At 38.8% G+C, this 19,340-nt stretch overlaps 1 protein-coding gene across 14 annotated transcripts in view; it reads left to right on the top strand.

Annotated features, from left to right (window-relative positions):
- Positions 1-6: 6 nt before the first annotated feature.
- Positions 7-19,340, top strand: part of AOPEP (aminopeptidase O (putative)) — a 155,505-nt gene continuing 136,171 nt past the window's right edge. For 2 of the 14 annotated variants that reach the window (XM_032674640.1, XM_032674641.1), the window contains exons 1-6: positions 194-950; positions 2,840-2,983; positions 3,874-3,959; positions 4,622-5,584; positions 11,053-11,219; positions 17,604-17,760. In XM_032674640.1, the coding sequence (XP_032530531.1) occupies positions 4,779-5,584; positions 11,053-11,219; positions 17,604-17,760 (1,130 nt within the window). In that variant the 5' untranslated portion in view covers positions 194-950; positions 2,840-2,983; positions 3,874-3,959; positions 4,622-4,778. Of the gene's footprint in view, positions 23-193; positions 951-2,839; positions 2,984-3,873; positions 3,962-4,621; positions 5,585-11,052; positions 11,220-17,603; positions 17,761-19,340 lie in introns of those variants that run through there. The other 12 variants (XM_032674636.1, XM_032674637.1, XM_032674632.1 and 9 more) reach the window with 11 other exon arrangements.

Raw genomic sequence — 19,340 nt, 5'->3', positions numbered from 1 at the left:
CCGGGCGGCGGGCGGACCGCAGGTAACGCGGCTCTGCGCGTCCATGGGCGGGCAGCAGCTCCCGCTCCGAGCGTTCCCTCCTTGCCTTTGCCCCCCCCCCCCCCCCCTTCCCTCTCCGGCTCCATCCCTGCCCTGTCCGGGCCGGGCCCGCTCCGGGCCGGCGGGGCCGAGGTGGGATCCCCGTCCCGCGGCGCTCCCACCAGGCCGCGGCTGGGGAGGCGCTCCGGGAGGGGACGAGCTGCCGTCACTGCCTTCGCTCATGAACTGAAGGGCTGACCCGGAGCTCGGGGAGCAGCGCAGGGCTCAGAATGCAGCGCAGGGGGATGCGCAGCAGTATCTGCCGCCTTTTGTCGCACCGCTTGAATCAGTGCCCCTCTTCTGGGCCTCTGCTTTCCTGAAAGAGCTTTAAACATGACCCACTCAAAGCTGGTTATTGAGCTGTCCCACCCGTTGGCCTTTTTAACACTAGAAACATGTAGGTGAAACTCGTATTTTAATAAATGGTGGTGTGTAATTCATCTTAGGATTCGGCCTAGTTGTGTGTTAGTTCCTTCGCTCAGTTTAATGCTTAGTTTTGCAGAGGTCAGGTTGAGTGTCTGAGGTGGCTTGCCATTGTCAACATTGGGAAGAGAAGAGTCTTTTTCTTATTTCAGCCTTAAGAAAGTGATTCTTTGGCATGGTAGGTGGTATTTATATACCAACTGCCACACTGAGTTAAAAACAGCTCTATTTCAGCACGGATTTTATTTGGATGCTTCCTGTATACCAATATCATGTGACAGGCATGCTCCATCTCCTGAAGGTCAGTTGCACGTGCCCCTTCCTTGTGTATTTTGAGTGGAAATAATTCTGCTCCTCTTTAATGCTGTTCAGCATCTCCGCAGAATCGGTGAAGTTGGAGGGGACTGCTGCAGACCATCAGTCCAATGCTGCAGCTCAAGCAGGGTTAGGTATACCAGATTATCACATCCACCTTGAAATAATGCTGTAAAATAAAACATAAAAAATTCCATCCTTACTAAGTGTTTGGGATCTTATTTATAAACGTAGTAATGTAGATTTGTGGGTAGGGACTTTTAAAACAAGTATTTGGTCTCTATTTAATTGTTTTAGGTATTCAGTCACTAGTGTAATACAAATAATTGCCAGTGGACTAAAGAGAAGTTAAGGGGAATATCAGGATGCTCTTCTTAGCTTCTTTACCAATAGTAAGATATACTTCTCTTTCAGTCTTTTGTTGTTTTTCTCAAGGAATTAGTATTTGAGGGGGTGGATGGAGACTTTGATTTTTTGGTGTTTCCCTTCTTATTTCAGTTGAAAGAAGGAGTTTTCTATCTTGACTTGTAATTTCAGCTCATCAGAATTAACTTCCTGCTGTAACTTGTAGTTGGCAAAGGTCTTGCATTATGCTCATTATTTCTCTAGTTTTCATACTTAAAAGAAGATTTCTGGAATGGCACCAATTATTATATCCAGGGACATTAGTAATTGAATTAATTTCTGCATCCAAGCTCATTACAAAATGTGGTGATTTTCTTGTGATGCAGAGTGAGGTCTGCAAGCTCTCTTCTCTGGATTGTTTTGTAGCAGTTTAACAGTAGCAAATGTTACTATTAGCTTGTTTAAACCTTACTTTCATCTATAGAAGAACTCATTCTTGCCTTGAAAAGGCTTAAGATGTCTTACCTATTTGTGTTATGTGTCAGGGGAAAAAAAGGTTGTAATTACCAAAAATAATGAATACATATTACTTGATATTTAAACAGTAAAATTATCGTTGATGCTGATGTTCAAAACTGACTTCTGGGTACGATCTTAATGTCCTACACTGTGTGAAAAATTTCTAAATCTTGGATTTGGGAGAAGCTGCCATGAAACCAGTTTAAAGAGGATTAGTTATAAACTGCTTATAATTATGAAAGACAAGGTTTATCCAAAAGGCTCTTTTTTTTTCATTTTTAAATTTCTTTAAATTCTAAGTAGAAAGCGTTATAGGTTATAATTCTAACACCTGCATGTTGAAAGGAATCGAACTAGCTTTTATGTACAGATGAAGCAGATGCTTAGCTGAAGGTGAAGAGAGGCCAAACATGGCTTTGTTTTGCTGATATAAAAAGCTCTTGTTTAAATGTGTGTCATCTGGATATTGGCCAGTGGAATGTAGGGAAAGTCTGTGGTGCAGAAGTTCATCTACACCTTTTGAGGAATACAGTGAGTACATAATATAAACCAGCTGGTCTCTGTGCTCCAGGGTCCCTGTTTGCAGATCAGAATATTCCCTTAAATCACTGCTTGGGTGCACGTGCCAGGCTTGTGTGCATGGAAATAGCTCCCTATTGACAGTTGTTCCAAGTGGGTGATTCTGGCAGAATGAGCTGCTGGGAGAAATATCTTCAAACAGACTTAGCATAAATTGGTAGGGTTCATCTGACCATCCTTAGTTCTCTAGGAAACTGGATTTGCATAAATTTCTGTTGGGTTTCTTTAATTGGCTGTTATTTCAGGGAATGTGTTTGTGTACTGTCTGAAAAACAGAAGAGATGAGACGGAAATGGGCACTGTCTTGGGGCTTACTGCCTGCTACTTGTGTCAGCATTTGTGTTTGAATAAGTTTCTGCAACTCTGATTTTCCACGATGAAAAATAGTGGAAATGGTTTCTAAGGCAGTAACCAGTTAATGTATTCAAATTATTTGGAACTACTTTCAAGTAGTTCCCAGCTTAAGAGAATTTTCTGGAGCTTGGCACATGTCAAATACAGAGTTGTAACTGCTTGGTTTGGTTGGAGATCAGCTCTTTTGATCTTCTCTCATACAGCCCTCTCATTTCTGTTTTTTAAGATTTTGGAACTGCATGAAAAGAAACAGCTCTGAAATAAGAGGTGTTTTGTGTATGTGTTGTATTTGGCACACGTTTGCACGACAAGAGGTAGGACTATCTTGACTGCTGCATTTTTGCACGTGCCTTTCACATTCGTGTAAGAGGTGAGGGGTGTTTTTTTTGTGGGTTTCTTTTTTTTTGTTTTGGTGGTTTTTTTTTTGTTTGTTTGTTTTGGTTTTTTTGTTTGTTTGCTTGTTTGTTTGTTTTAAGTTTGTAAGCCTTTCATTTGCTTCCATTTAGCAGTGCCTCTGCTCAACCTTCCAACAAGTTCAGATGGTTTTTCTGATTTTCTCATCTGGATTATTACTGTTGGAGTGAAGTTAAACTGGAGTAATTAGCTGTTATACAAATATCATTCCAGGAAAGACCACTTCTCCCCTGTTTCCCATTCTTTGTGCCTTTTATGCAACTCTGTTATGTTCAGGTGATCAAGAGTGACTCTATTCATGTTGGCTACCATCTGCTGTTGTGGTTGTTTTGTGAACATCTTGTCTTCTAAAATATTAAAACATGTAACCAAATAATTAGCTTGCCTTATAATTTTATGACTTACAAAGTACATTTGATAAGGAAAGAGCATTGAATGTGAGATCTATTTTTAAAGTATACTAGTTATTTGTTACATCTCTGTGTTGAAGAAGTGTCACACAAAACAATGTTTGTAAAATGATCATCAGAAGTTTGTAGGAGAATTACAATTCCTGGTTATTTTTTATGCTTAGGGTCCAGTTAGTGAACCACCTTTTCTAAAGTTGAAATGTATTACTTTCACGAAAATGAAAAACAGATGCTCATATTATGGGCATAACATAGCAAAGAATCTTACATAAGACAATGTTGAATAAGAGAAGTATCTAAAAAAAAAAGACCTCATGACTTTTGCACAGTGGTCATAGCAAAACAAAGAATACATGACAGTTTAACTTCTGTGATGAACTTCTGCTTCTTGTTGCAACAAATGTTGATGCATTTTCGTATTTTCATGCTTTTATAGGTATTTACATGTTTTCCAGTGAGAAGACCTTTTGTTTTGCTGTAAAGCACTTTTGTCTGAAGTGTTGTGAGTTTCCAGCTATTAAGGTGTAATTGTATACCTTAAGTATTTACTTATAGTTTTTAAAAATCTTTATGAGCAATCTCAAAGGAATACTTGGAATGCACTCTAGTAAATTGGCTCATGTTCTTTTTGTTTACCAGAAGTGCTGATATGAGAGTGGTTGTAATGTGGAAAGTATATTAATCTGTGGAGATGCATTGTATATATGAAATTATTGCTCTAAAACTTTAAAATATGAGGTAAATTATACTTACTCTCATTATTTAAAACCACAGTAGAAATATATCACTATGTCTTGATACATTTGAAATAAATACAACTTCAAACAGTGCAGTAATAAATAAAGTTAGATGTTTCATAACCATGTATCTTTTCTAAAGGATTAGTGAAGAGAGTCAACAGCAGCTGACTATAGTAAGGGTTGTTTCTGTCAGTTTATAAAAGCTGTCTAGAAATATTTTCACTAGAGTTCTTATCTGAAAAATACAGCCTAGTGGTACTTGACAGCAAATCTTGAAGCAACTAGCTTGATGCTATCCTAGATGGATGCTGTTCTGTGGAGTTGGAATCACCCTTTGGCTGTATGATTTTTAATAAAGGGAAGTGGACTTTAAATAGCTTTTAGAATTAGTGCATTTCAGAAATGGTTGTGAAATGATTTTTTTTTTTTTTTTTTTTTTTTTAGAATGTGAGAAGTGGAGAAACTACAATTAATTTCAATACTCTAATATTATTCAAAATTATTTTTGGCACTGGGAAGCTGAATATTCTTCTCTTTCTGGAGTCATCCTATGTAAGAATTGTCTAAGGCTTTGTAAAACTGTTGCCCAATAGACTGGAACATGGATCCACAGCTAGACCCCATGAAGGATGACTTGCCCTTAATGGCAAACACCAGCTACATGCTTGTAAAGCACTATGTGTTGGACTTGGATGTGGATTTTAAAAGTAAAGTTATTGAAGGCAGCATAGTTTTATTCTTTGAGACTGGGAGCCAGCACAGGAAAACCAGCAGTACTGGCAGAGAATGCTGCCAGTCAGAGTTTGATCAGTCCCATAAAATGAGGGCATCTGAACCCTGCCACATTCCTGTGACAAATGTGAGTGCCTGTTCATCTGAAATGAAATATAATGGTTTTGCTGTCAGTGGTGAAGGTGAAGAAGATACTTCTGATGAAAATGGTAACCATAGCAACAGTGAACAGACTTCTGGGATTTCCAGTTCAGAGGACTGCTGTGACAGAGAGAATCATGGGAACGAGGATTTTGTGCTGGTATTGGACTGCTGTGATTTGTCTGTGCTAAAGGTTGAAGAGGTAGATGTTGCTGCTGTGTCAGGCATTGAACAATTTACAAGGCCTGCCAAGCTAACTGATGTTTCAAAGGAGCTGGGAAATCTCAGGAATCACATTGTCCATGAACTTGTGGCTCTACCTGCAAAGCGCTGGGAGGAACAGCTGTGCTGTTTTACTCACTGCAGCCAGGCACCTGGCTGTGGAGAGCTTCCCTTTGCTACTGGCCCTTGGAGCTTGGAGATCAGGAAACCAGGAATTGGGACTCCAGCAGACTTCCCTCACGCTATAAGAATATGGTACAAAACCAACCCGGGCGGAAGATCCGTGGCATGGACCACAGACCAGAGTGGCAGGTATGTAACTGTTTGCTGAAAGCTTTGTGTGCAATAATTTTAAATAGGTGCAAGAATGTAGCAGAATTGTGTAGTTGCTGAGCAGCTGTGAAGATAATGAGTACACTCTTCCAGAGTTTTCATTTTAGCCTTGGTTTGAATCCTTTTGCTGTCCTCCAGGAGAACAGACAAACTCCCTGCTCATGAAACTCCAGTGGACTTGAAGACCTCAGGCCTGTCTTTTCATTCTGAGCAGGAATAAATAATTTGTGTGTATGTCAATAAGTGTGTGCAGGGAATAGGCAATTATCATTTAGGGGAAGAAAAGGTGTGAAATGACAGGTTATTTGTACTGTAATACTTCGTGCTCTTTTTCCTTTCTGGCTTACACAGCTGATTGTAAAGCATGAAGATCAATACACGTAACATTTAACAGCCTTACTTCACAGCTAGTCCTTTATCAATATTGTAATCAGCTTAGAAATGCAGTCCTTTCCTGTTTACTCTCATAATCAACTTTTGAAATTTCCTTCATCTTTTGTGTTAAGCACATTGATAGCAAATGAACTGCAAACTGAAACAAGAGGAAGAATTGGCATTATATCTAGTGGTTGTGAAAATATATGGTACTGTACAGAAATCTTTAATATAAGCTTTTTATAAGAGGGAATAGCAAATAGTTTCAAGTTGATTTATTTTCAGGCTTGTGTAGGATATTCCAAAAACTAATGTCTGTCAGAAAATCAATTTTCACACCAGACCTTCTTGCTATATTTTTAAAAGAAAGTTTCATGTGTTGAGCCCATAAATATAGTGATAAAGGTTATTGTACAAAATGCTGTCAATATTTTCTGCCTCTTCTAAAATTAAAGCCCATTTATAATGTATAAAGTATTATTACATTATATTCTCAGAAGAGAATTCCTTACATTGTTCTAAATTATGCATATGGTGCTTTTTTAGGCAGATGACAAATCCTTTGCCAGAGGAGTCTATACTGTGGTTCCAACCTTGAAGAAAAGTAAATAACAAAATACAAACATTGTGTTGACTGCTCCAATGTTTCCTCTAATTTAACACTAGTACAATGTTTTGAAATTTAGCCTATGCACAATTATATCAAGACTTCAATTTTATTTGTTTTAAACAATGACATATTACAATACACAAAAAAAACCCCAGTTGAAACAAAGCTTTTGGTGGATGAGTTTGGGCGAGTTAAGTGTATACAAACATGTTATCACAGCAGGGCACACTTCTGTTTTTAGTAGAGGAATTGAACACGTGGAATTTCAGCATTTCCCTGTTTAGACTCTTGGGACCAAACAACGAAAGTCAACCACAGAAGTGACTTGTATTAATGAAAAGAGAGAAGGAGGGAAAGCTCTAAAGCAATGACTGGGAAGCCTTCCAGAATACATTTGTTAAAAGAGACACTCCTTCTGAAGAGACCCTTCTGAACCGATGTTGTTCCTTCCACACTGCTGTGATGACACAGGTGTGTGCTCAGCTGGCTGATAAGGCATATTAGGTAGTTAATCTAACTGAAAATAAGTGGGGGGGGGCAGAGAATGGAAGAGAATAAGTTTTGTTTGGAATATACTACTGAGGTTGGTTTGGAAGGTAGCATTATCTGCTACAAATTAGAAAATGTGTCATGAAAATAGATGTTTATTTTTCAGTGGCATGAGTTAGCATCATTCTGTGCTGTTGCATGCTGGAAATGCAGGAAGGGAATAAAGAGCTTGTTTTTCTTCATGGGCAAGGTTTGGTAGAATAAGATACTCCAGAACCCTGGCAAGTCACCGACCAAATCCTAAGAGGCTGCCCTCAGCTGCGGGGAATTCTCTACTGGTATTTTGTATAATTTTGTTCCCAGTGGATATTTATATTTGAGTAATTAATGAAGCAGTGTGAAGTTTGTTGGATTACTCATGTCATATGCAGTGATTCCTAAAGAACAACAAATGGTGTCATGAATACAATGGAGAAGTAAAACAAAAATAATAATAATTTTAAAAGTATAGGCAGACCTTGAGTATGAAATGAACAGATTTGATATTCCTGAAAATGTGAATGGCATCAAACAAATATTTCGAAAAAATCTGAATTAGGTCCTCTGAGTTAGTTGTCCTAACTAAGAGGAAGACCATGAAAAAACACATGGGTTATTATTGACTGGTGTTTTTTCCAAAAACAGAACATCAACTGAATGTTTATCATTAGCTTTAAGGCAGTAGCTTGGTTTGTCATTATAATTGATAGGCTTACATGGGAGACAGAGATCTACCAGGAACTGGTTTGAACTGGTCTTGTTATGTTATGAAAATATGTGGACTACTGATGAGTTAGGATTGCATGAATCAAATTTTCCTTGGAGAGATTACTGAGCAACAGACAGTCCCAAGTCTGCTCTTGGAGCAAAACCAAACAATACCACAACTAGTACTTGATCTCTCCAGTAGCCTGAATGGCTGTTCACTGGGAATTACTAGTCATAAAGTTGTCGAGATGAGTGACTGGAGATATGTTTTGCAGGCACTTGTTTTTCGAATGTAACAAGTAAATAGACAAACAGTCTGAGTTCTCTGCTTATCTTTCTTCTGCTGCATGCAATTTCCTTATCTATTCCAACCTATCTTGGCAAAGATTATGGGTGGCCTAAATATTACCTAAGTAGATGGTTTGAATGTTACAAGACCATTAAAAGTGAAAGACCAGAGTTGGAGAGAGTAGATAATAGGAAAGACGAAAGGAATTGAGAAGTTTCTTGCTAGCAGGGGTAGAGATAAATCAGGAAAAAAAAAAAGGCAAATATTGTATCAATTGACAAAAGCAGTCTAAAACTAATTATTTATCCTTCTTTGATGTACCTAGGTTAGCTAGTAATTTTTCTGCATCAAGTGAAGAATCTGATCCATATCAGGATAAGAATTATATTTCTGGTCCCTTTACATGCTGGAACTGTGCTACCTGACCCAGATCAAAGCAAATTATCAGTTGCAGTGAGTGCCCTAAGGTAACACTACACTATTACCAATATTGTAAAAAGAAATTAGTACTGTAAATGAAGTATAATACCTGATTAAAAGCTGATATAATTGTTGTTCTGATAGTTTTCTCTTGATGTGTAGAACTTGCCTTTCATTGCTATTTCTTTAGCAGACTGATATAATATGGTCTGAAGGTAAAAAGTGCTCTCTGAGAGCCAGGTAGCATTAATGGTCCTGGTAATGTCTGTTCTATGAAATGTTTATACTGTGTTTGACACAGCATTGCAGCATTTGGTTTATCACAGTTCTGCCAGCCAGTTTTCTCAGTCGTTATGGAATTTACCTCTAACATTTCTTTGGAATATGAAAATCCTGTGTTACTCTTAAGACTGGGGTGTACTAATGGCACCCAGCAAAACGGCCTTCAAAAGGCATGCAAATCATTGGTCAAATATGTATAGCAGCAGTCACTAACTCCACCTTTCCTCTCACTCCTGTGAACTGTGCTAAGATCTCTTTTTACAACCCTCTGTATTTTGGTGAAGTTTTCATGAATGAGGAGCCATCTTTTCATCTTCATCCCTCCCAGCACACATGTGTTTTAGGGTAAATCATAAGTCCAGTATCTCTTGGCTGGCCTTACTAGGAGGAAGCAGATCCTCCTGGAAGTTAAAAAAGCAAGCTCTTCCCTTTTCTTATGAACTCACTTCTATGCACTGTTAATTTTTGTGGGAGAAACCCAATTCTTTTAGGTATATCAGAGTTGGTTACAGATTCCATTTTAGGAGTTTAATTCCAAATAAATTAAGTTAATTAAAAACTTTTACAGACGAGTGGTCTTTTGCATTTAGTTGTGCATTTTGTTTTACTGGTTAAAAGGTAACGAGTTGACTTTCTCTCCACTGCAGTTGTCTGAGCTTCACTTGACATCTGTGTCCTACTCTATTCACTCTGATACATGACAGGGGGAGTCAGATTATTTTCTTTTTTCTGCTCATGTACACTAGCAACATGCCTACTTAAACTGCAGTTTCCATTCCTGTTTTACTGGAAAATCAGCTGGCCTGCATTAGTTAAACCACTTGTTTAACTAATTGATTGTACCAAGGTAACTTGATGTGCCAAGGACAGCTCTGGGTCCGAAAGCGCAGACAGCACTTATGACAAAAGGGCAAAAATATCTTCAGAATATTTTTCATCTGTGACTGCCAGTTTTTTCCCACTCTGTAGTTTAGCGTTACCTTTAGGGAAGGAATAATTTGAATGGAGGAGCAGTTTGGAGGGGAGTAAACAAGATGCTCAGATTGTAGCCGTTGTAAAGTAGTTTTTACCTTAACAATCTGTCTCTTATTTGCTAAAGTGTCATGATGATTTTTTAAACTCAAGTAATGAAAAATACTGATCAGAACATTTTTATTCTCAAGCATTCACAAAATAATGGATTGTGCTCCCAGAATATTAGCTTTAAATGTCATAGGTTTTAAAAAACTATGTAGTGAAGTGATGCATCCAAGATTTTTTTTCTTTTACTGGAGAAACCTACTGACTGTGATTCTTTATATAAATCATATTAGAAAAATTAGCTTTTTTTTTTTTTTTAAGCTAAGTGTGTTGTTATGTAAGTAGTAGGAATTAAGATAAAACTGCAAAATGCAACAAAAGAAGTAAACCAAGAATCATTACATCCATCCACTAGCAATAGCAAGGTAGGAGGAGTTAAATGAAAGGCCTTGTTGTCTTCCCAGCTGTGGCTGAGGGGCTAGTAAGAAATTGGCTGGCATAAAACATTGCAGCTGAAATTGGAAAGGGGCAGCAAATCAAGAGGCTGCTGCCTAGGAGAGGGTTAGAGACACTGCAAAAAGAGCAGTACTACAAGGAAGCTTGCCCTGTGAAAATTGAGGAGGCTGAAGCTGATAGGGAAGATATTCTTTCTTATTATTATGTGCCTTGTGGTTGAAATTCTGAAAGACAGGTGAGCATTACCTTACTCTAAGAATAAGGGTAAAAATGTCAGGATTTATTGAGGCTTGGACTAAGGAAAAGTAAAAAACTAGATCTACTGCTGAATTTGCTTGAGCCTTCAGGTTGTTAATCCAGGAGCTGGGATTAATGATAATGAAAGCACTACTGTAATTACAACAGGGAGGTATTACAGGTTGAAGCCCTGCAATAGCATCTTCAGAGGATACTCAGAAGCCTTCTTTGGCCTTATAGATTCAACTGAAAGCCAGGTATGAGGCTGGAAGACTCATGCAAAAGCAGTAGAGGGGAAAGACTAGAGTTAGTCTTTTCTAGTTTATGTAAAATTATTGTAGTAATCTTGCTTTTCTTAGATTGTAATTTTATTGGTTCATATCATGCAGGTTTGAAATCTACAAAGCTGAGGTTAAAGTAAAAAAACACATCAGTACAACAGTAGTTTTGATTTTTGATAGAGAACTTAATTCAGTCTTTCTTATTGTAAATCCAACTTCAATCCCTTTTTCTTCTGTCTAGGCCGTGTGTTTATACGATGGGATCACCAATAAACAACAGAGCCCTTTTCCCGTGCCAAGAGCCACCCATTGCCTTGTCAACATGGCAAGCCTCTGTCCGAGCAGCTGCAGGCTTTGTGGTGTTAATGAGTGGGGAAAACTCAGCAGAACCGGTCCAGCTTTCAGAAGGTGAAATATATTCTTTATAGCAAATTATTTTCTATGCTTTTATAATTAGAAATAAAGCTTAGTAAATGCATGGTTTTTGAAAGAATGAAGTTCCTAACCTTAAAAGCACTTCCCTATCTCTTTGCAATCTCCACGTCACTCTGTGGAAAAGTTACCTGCTCAAGGACTAAGGACAACTTAGTAAGAACTGAAAGCATCAACATTTCACTGTGTTGCTTTTTACTTTTTTTTAAGTCTGTGTTTCCAAACCTAGATTTCACTTTTCATAAACTGGCTTTGTTTTAATCACTCGGTAGTTGAATGTTTCATAGATGAAGTACCTTATCAGGCTCTCAACAACTTCAAGCCTTGGTAGATAATTCTCTCTCTGTTGTAGTTCTCCAGACAGAGTGTAGTTCAGCATGCCAGTGATTACAAGCAGTCATTGTGTCATATCTGTTTCCTGACATACATGGAATAGATGAGGAATATCAGGTCAGTGCCCTGAAAATCTGATCTCTGGGTGAGTTTTTTTTTTTTTGCGTTGATAGAACATACCTTTTGCAATAGTAAGCAGACAGGAATTTCTTCTGTGTTGGTTAAACTTTTATTCTCTAAACTGTCTGCACAGAGAAGGAAGTTTTTAAGGGAGTTCTACACCTAATAAAGTATGTCCTGCTCCCATTAGTTTTGATATATCGTGTCAAACTGGTTCAGTATTTTCTAGTGTAAGTAGTTCTGATAAAAAGTACCATATAGGAAAGGGTTAGAAATAAGTATTTCTGGGGGAAAGAATCTTCTATTCCCCTTTATATAGGCAAGTTTATTCTTGGGGGGAAAAAAAAAGAATGAAAGTCTCCTTGATTTGAGAACCATCAGTTAATCCATTTGCATGGAATTGTCTCATTATGTTTGGCCACGTATGAATCCTCTTTCAAGGCTTATCTCTACTGTTAAAATATGGAAAACTGCCATGATGAGCTGCTCAGCTCACTTGGAGATTAATACTTTCCTGTCTCAGCATCAAGAAAGCGAGAAGACTTGACTTTGGACTAGGATAAAGGCTTTGCCATCAGTGTTTAGTTGGTTTAATTAGAGACCCTCATTGTCTTGGTGCTTAAATACAGATGGAAATAGCAAACCAGGGAGACGTTTGGAATTGTAAAAACTTACAAAACAGATATGGGGGGAAAAGGGAAAGAAGTAGTATTGAGAGGGATGTTTTAAAACCCAAACATCCTTAATGAATTTAGGAATACAAATTCATTAGTTTAATTAGTAGAACTTTTAAAGAGTTAAAAAGTTCAAAATGGTCTGTTGTATTAAATAACCTATCCCATGTAGATCTTGTTGTTAGGCAATTATGAAAGGCATATGAAATTTATCCAACTTAAAGTTTTGTCTTTACACAACGAAAAAGCCTTTCAAGGTTACTTCAATTAAAGTAAGTTCGCCATATTATTTATATGCACTATGCTGTTGCTGTGCTGCATGATTATAAAATGATACATAACTGGCAGAATCGTAAAATATATTTTTTAAAATGCAATTTATCGGAAAGAATTAGCATTTTGGCAAGTAGTTGTGAATTAATCTATTCTGAAGAAAGTTACAAGTCAGCTGAATATTTTTGCCCTTACAAGTTATATTTATAACCAGTATGCAGGCAGGCAATAAAAGAGCAGCAAGCAAGGTCAATTCCTTTATGCTTTTAGAGGCCTGCATTCTGCCTCACAGACATGCATCTCCCCGTGTGTAGATGCAGTAATCCAGTGCACAGCTAATCTGGGTGTGCTCTCATGCACAGATTCCTCCTTTGCAGATTTTAGTAAGAGTGTGTTTCCTCCTGTATGTGTCATTTTTGCATTCTGCCTTCTACAAAACTGTGGTTGATCCCATCATGTGGAATCGAGTGAGGCCACTTTTGTTTGAAAACAGTGATAAAGACACATATGCACGTAGAAATAGTAACTGTTTGAGTATGACCTAAAAGTGTTTAAAAATACCGTGGTTCTTTAGGGAGTAGTTTGCAAAGGGGAATGAATCAGGAAAGTGCCATTGGCAGTGTCCTTTGGGAGAAGGCTTTGCACAGAGCTGTGTGTGGCAATGGGAGCCATTTACAATAGGATTTATTTGTCAACGCTTCTCAGTTTTCCTCTCCTTCAGCATGCTACTATAACACACAGAAGGTGCAAATACATTTAGTCACAAACACCTTTCCACGTGTTTGATTCATGTTCAAGAAGCAGATATTGAGCCGTTAGGTGTGAAGTTGGCTGAGTTGCTTTCGGCATGCTTACTCTGCCATTATAGAATCCTTGAGCTTGTTTTGACATCTGCACTGACAGTGACAAGGTGTGTACTGTTACTGGGAGGAAACGGTGCTACAGAAGCCACTGCTGCTGTTCTGTACTTAGCAGCAGCAACAGTTGCTTTTGTTTTGCTCCTCTCACTTTTCAGAAGGCAAAACAAAGGAGTCCAACACTGGTGTTGATTGATCTCCAACACGTATCAGGGAGTACAGCATGGGAGCTACCAGCTCATCACATCTACTCATCCCTCTGAGCTAGTGCTGAACAAATGCTCTGGCATGAATGCCTGGGTGCTCTGTGGGAAATTCTGGCTTTCAGATGAGATCAAAGATCTCTACAAGTTACAAAGAGTTTCAGAAAGCTGGAGGGTTCTTAATCCTGGTACTCCAACCAAATAGTTGTTTTTGCATAACTACTTATTTAGCTGCAGTTTTCTTGATTAACATTACCTCTTACTTTGTGTGTCAGATGCTGTGTAGGGTTACCTCTCCTTTTCCCTAGAGGTAGCTGAGCTTCGTGGTTGCAGTACGCTGTGAACATCATCTGTATTTTGTGGTGTTTGTGTTAGTGCAAGCTATTTCAGGGAAAACATACTGATAAGTACAAATATTCACAATGGTTTTGCATCTGGCATCAACAGATACTAACTCGGGCATTTTTTACAGTTATAATGAACTCTACAGGACTCGAACAATTTTAATGATTTCAAAGATGACTAAATGCATTAAAAATTCTAGGAAGGAATTACATCATTCATCATTATTATTTCAAGTAGAAGAAATAAACGACTTTTAAATTGTTCTTTTGCACAATTACCAATAGATTAAAATCTCCTACTCTTGTTAAACGTTTGCATGGAAAGTTTTTCAGTTATAACCCATAGAACAAGTGATTGTTGCTGCATGGTTTTTACAGTTATGGCATGATAGATTTGCTCTGCAGAACTGAAAAAAAAATATTTTCACAATTTCCTGTGGAGAAAAGAACAAAATATTTTGGAAGTATTATAATTGCCTAAAATAATTATGTGTAGAATTCAAGTTCTTTTAAAATACCGTTACAAATAGCAGGACTGGGGTGATCTTCCTCTATTTTTCCCATGGACTAACCCCAGCGTAATATCTTGTTCTTCCCAAGGTGTTCTTGCTTAGTCTGCAGATGTTGTTATGGTACAAAATGCTGTGTTTGGTAAAGAAAGCCGCCTCCCTGCTCCCGCTGCACTGTTTTCTGTTATCCTAGAGGTGGTGCTGTCTCCAAGGTAGACGCTGAAAAGCACAGGGCAAACGCGGGGAGGGGAAAAGGAGTTGAGTGGAGTTGTGATCCCGACCTATGTCCTGGGATAACTCATGTGATACAGATGAAGGAAAACAAAACAAAGCCCACTGACGTGAAGAAAGTGTAAGGAAGGAAGTGAAGTTATGGGAGAGAAGATCGGGCTGGGAGACCGTCTTACCAGTAGTGAGAGGAGAAGACAAAATAAAAGTTAGTTAGGCTCCCTTTGAAACAGTTCTTCATGGTTCTGTCTGCAGGGAAGCGTTGCCAGCATAAAGACCATTTCAGTCACTGATCAGCCAATGCACCATTTTCCAACCTGAATGATTCTGTGGTTCTATAGAGAGAACTCACTTGTCATGCCTGTGCATGTGATTTTTGTTGTTCAAGACAGAACAACCGTAGGATGAGTATACAGTTATCCTACACAGTTCTACACTATGAATGCAGAAGGCATCTAAAATCCCTGCAGGAAATGGATTGAGCTCTGGTTAGGTGTGTAGAGACAGTGGAAATCTTGGATCTTATTCTGGGAGGATCCATAGTTCCCATGATTTCTATAACACTTGCAAAATAGGATGGGCTTTGGTACCTTTGCTCTTTTGCATGGTTTCCTCTAAGTAGCATATGTTCATTGCTACTCTGTGTAAATCTCTGAATGCTGCACGTGCTGCTCTCTCTGCACTGCTGAACTGATTGCCATTCATTTTGACATTCTGTTCAAACTACTTTTTTTTTTAAAAAAAAAAGCCTCTGTGGTCTTGCTTGCTCTAGCCTGTCTTACTAAACTTGTTTCTCACTGTAACCTTCTCTAATCTCTGTTTGCCTAGCACAGGCCAACACCCTTTGCTTTTAGACAATCTCTTCATATTTGTGAGAGCCTTCTCCTTTGCACCTCGTGCTGTTTGGAACAGTTTTCTGTGACTGCTTTTTGACTTCCGTGCTTTTTTCATAACATAGTTGAAAACACGTGATAGTTTTTCCATTACAATTCCTCAAATTTTCACTCTTCCCCTACTGTTATTTAATTCTTAAGATTTTACCATTAGCATAACTGCATGGAGCCTTTTGGAATGCTCTGTGTGTGACAGGTGCAATGCTAAGTGCAGCACCTCTGAGCCTTGCCTTGTGCACACGTCAGTCAGTGGTAAAGCTGCTGCTGACTGCAGCGTGTGCAAGCTTGGGCCTCTAGCACGGTTTCTATCAATGAAACTCTGTACATCAGGAGTTTGGTATTTTGAAATAATATATTGTTGCAGTCCTGGGTGACCTTTTTCTCTCAAGATGGTACTTGCTTGTCTTGGCTCATTTGTAGCTTTGTTAAGTTAATAATAAAAAAAAAGGTGAGGTGAAATTTGGCAAACAGTTATCCTCTTTGTTCTTAATGTGTTTGGAGCAAAGAAGTTTATTCTGCTTACATACTGATGGGAGGTTAGGAAAATTAGAGGAGTAATATACATTCACCTGACAATACAAAAGGGTTTTGATGTTGAATGTTGCCAAAAGTGGAATGGGGTGAGGGAGTATAAGTGCATATAAAGAGACAAAGGCTTTATCTGCCTCTCAGAAGACTTCACAAACAGTATTGTTCTTTCATACTAAATAGCAGGTGAAAAATTTATTGAGGCTAAACGCAAAGATGTTTTTGCTTGTCCTTCCTTTGGACAGCTTTGGACAGCTTGACCTTCTTTATTTCTTTATTTCCTTTCCTTTATGCCTTGGTGATATCCACTCGGTTGTGGATTTTTCCTTTTTAAATTTTTGGTAGTGTTCCATAGCCGTAGTCAGAATAGTACTGCAAAAGAACAAGTATTAATGTTCTCTTAAAATAAATGAAGTTTGTGTGTTTCCACAGTTGCCCCAGCTACAGTTGTTTGCACATGATTCATCAGGTTGTAACTCATGCTAGGCTCTTTCCAAGAGAATTAATCTGTTAGTATGGTGTGGTGACAGTATTATGGGCATAAATGAATGTGTGGATGTGACTTTTAAGCTATATCCTTTTTAAAGGGGAAAACTGAAAGTCTAAGCAACATTTATATTAATGGAAAGTGTGCTGTTCTAAAATGTCCTCCAGTTTAACAAAATCTGTTTGTACATACAGTCATGCTGTACCATACTCCTTGTCTTCCCACACTGTGTTCCCATAATGATAAAGCAACTTTTAACCTTCTAATAGGCTCTCATCTTGTTTTAGCACATTCTGAATATCATGAGCAAATTGTTGGCTTGTGTAATATCCCATCTGAGTCCAAGCTTTGATTTCCTACTGCCTGGTTGACACATCACGTATCTCAGATTGCCAGGTCCAATTCACAAGCATTAGTGTTATTTGTTATAATTTGGCTATCAGTTTGGTACTGTCCAGAACACAAGGAAAGGTTTTGTTCTGTGTGACATAATACAAACAAGACAAAACCATAAGGTGGTAGGTCCAAGGCTGAAAGAATTAAATTTTAATATTTTGTGTATGTTTGTATTTAAAGGTGTTATTAGATTTCATGTCTGATGTAATTCTTGGGCAGTAACAGTGCAATCAGGTTAAGTTGCATTAATAACATCCCACTTACGGATGATTTATTTGCAGATACAGACATCAGCAGATAGAGCAAAGCTGGAAGTGTAAGTAAACAGTACTGAATTTGTGGTGGTTACATATGATTGTTCTTCTGTGTGTCGGTGAAATTATTTTTCTTTCCTCAGAAATACCAGGATTAAAGGTGGGAGGTTTGGCCCAAAATCTCAAGTACATAAAAATGTCAAGTACCTAATGTGTGCTGCGAGACTGATGACTCTGTACAAATGTTCTTTTTATTTACAGATGTCTTGAGCTGGTACTACTATGTGTCTATGCCAATGCCAGCATCTACCTTCACCATTGCTGTGGGGTGCTGGCAGGAAGTTAAGCAGCAGTCCTTCACAGCTGCTCTTCCAACAAACACTGAGTTTTCATTGCCATCTGTACAAGCTGATTTCAGGTTAGTGTTTATAATATTGTTGAAAAATGAGATACATGGATAGAATTTCCATTTACTCTCTGGAATATGAAAATGAGTCATATTAGTACATGAATCAAAATAGAACTTGTTTAATCTGAACAGAAAAACCTTGACAGGAAGATAATTCCAAAGGCATTATTTCATGGGTATGGGTGTGGTTCTTTTTATGTGAAAACAAGCCGCTTAGTGAGCAATAGGGTTCCTAAATCCCACTATCCTCAGAATTTGTATCCTACATCCTGTGTTGCTGCAGCAGTGCCAGTTCCTGTCTTGTTTCTTACAATGTCTGGCTCTAAGATCTTTCATGTAACTGGACTCAGTCCATTCTGGACACCTAATGCCCCCTGCTAGAATATTGCCTGCTCACAATTCCCCTCCCCTCATGGACCTCCTTTAGACCCTCTCGTGTCTTCCTTGAGTTGTGAAGACCAGAATGAGACACGATAGTCCAGGTACTGCCTGAGCAGCTCTGAACAGAGGGGGTGATTGTGTCTGTCTCTCTACCAGCAGTGCCACTGTAGCTGTGGGATCTGATTTTCCTTGGTGGCTGCAGTGTCACACCAGTGACTCATGTTCAGCTGTCCCCCAGGAACCCCCATGTCCTGTTCAGCAGGGCTGCTCCCCTGGCACAGTCCCAGCCTGTGCTGGGCTCTGGGCTTGTGTCACCCCAGGTCAGGACTTGGCACTTGTCTGTGTTGCTCCTCTCACTGTTCCTGCCAGCCCTGTTTCTCCTGCCTGTCTGTTCCCTGTAGGACAGCTCTCCCTCTATGTGTCCCTCTAACCACCCAGCTGGGTCTCATCAGCACACCTGGAGGCAGTGCTTCCTATCCCATCCTGCAGGGTATTTCTGAAGGTGATGAACAGTGTGAGGCCCAACATGATTTCCTAAGGAGCTCCACCTGTGCCAGGCTGCCTGCCTGAGTGAGAACCATCCATTACCACTCTGCGTGCAGCCTGGGGTCAGTTCTGTGCCCATCCTGCAGACCACCAGCTAGGCTGTCTCCTGCCAGTTTGTCCAGCTGCGGGAAACTCTAATCAATGTTTTGCAGAAGTCCAGGCCAACGACTACCAGTGCTCTCTCCCCTTGTCAACAGAAATTGCTATTTTGTTGTAGAAGGTGATTAGGTGAGTCAGGTCATAAGTATTTGAAACTTTGCCAAAAAAAGCCTTGCCTTTTAGATAGCTGTTTTCGGCTAATGCTGTGTTAACATTAAGACAGTGGAAGTCCTTACGGTTTTGGTAAAGCTAGTGAGACTTTGGAACATGAGAACGTAATAGGGTTATTTTTTTTTTAGTTCAAAATTAAAGGATTCTGATAGCTTGCATCCTGGCTAATTTTGGTTAAAAATTTTGTTATTAAAGTTGACAACAGAAATTTTTATAATTTACCTGGGATTGGTAAGACATGCCTATGCAAATTTTAAAATAGTTTATAGGTTTGATAAGCCTCTAGAAATTGTTTTGTGTTTATTCCTTTGCCATTTTTATGTTTATAATATGACTGCCTCTACTGAAGTAAGCTGTAGAACATCACTATAGTATTCCTCTCTAGTGTACAG

This window comes from Chiroxiphia lanceolata, chromosome Z, assembly GCF_009829145.1.
Source record: "Chiroxiphia lanceolata isolate bChiLan1 chromosome Z, bChiLan1.pri, whole genome shotgun sequence".
Classification (NCBI taxonomy): Eukaryota; Metazoa; Chordata; class Aves; order Passeriformes; family Pipridae; genus Chiroxiphia; species Chiroxiphia lanceolata.
This window is presented reverse-complemented; position numbering and strand designations above follow the sequence as displayed.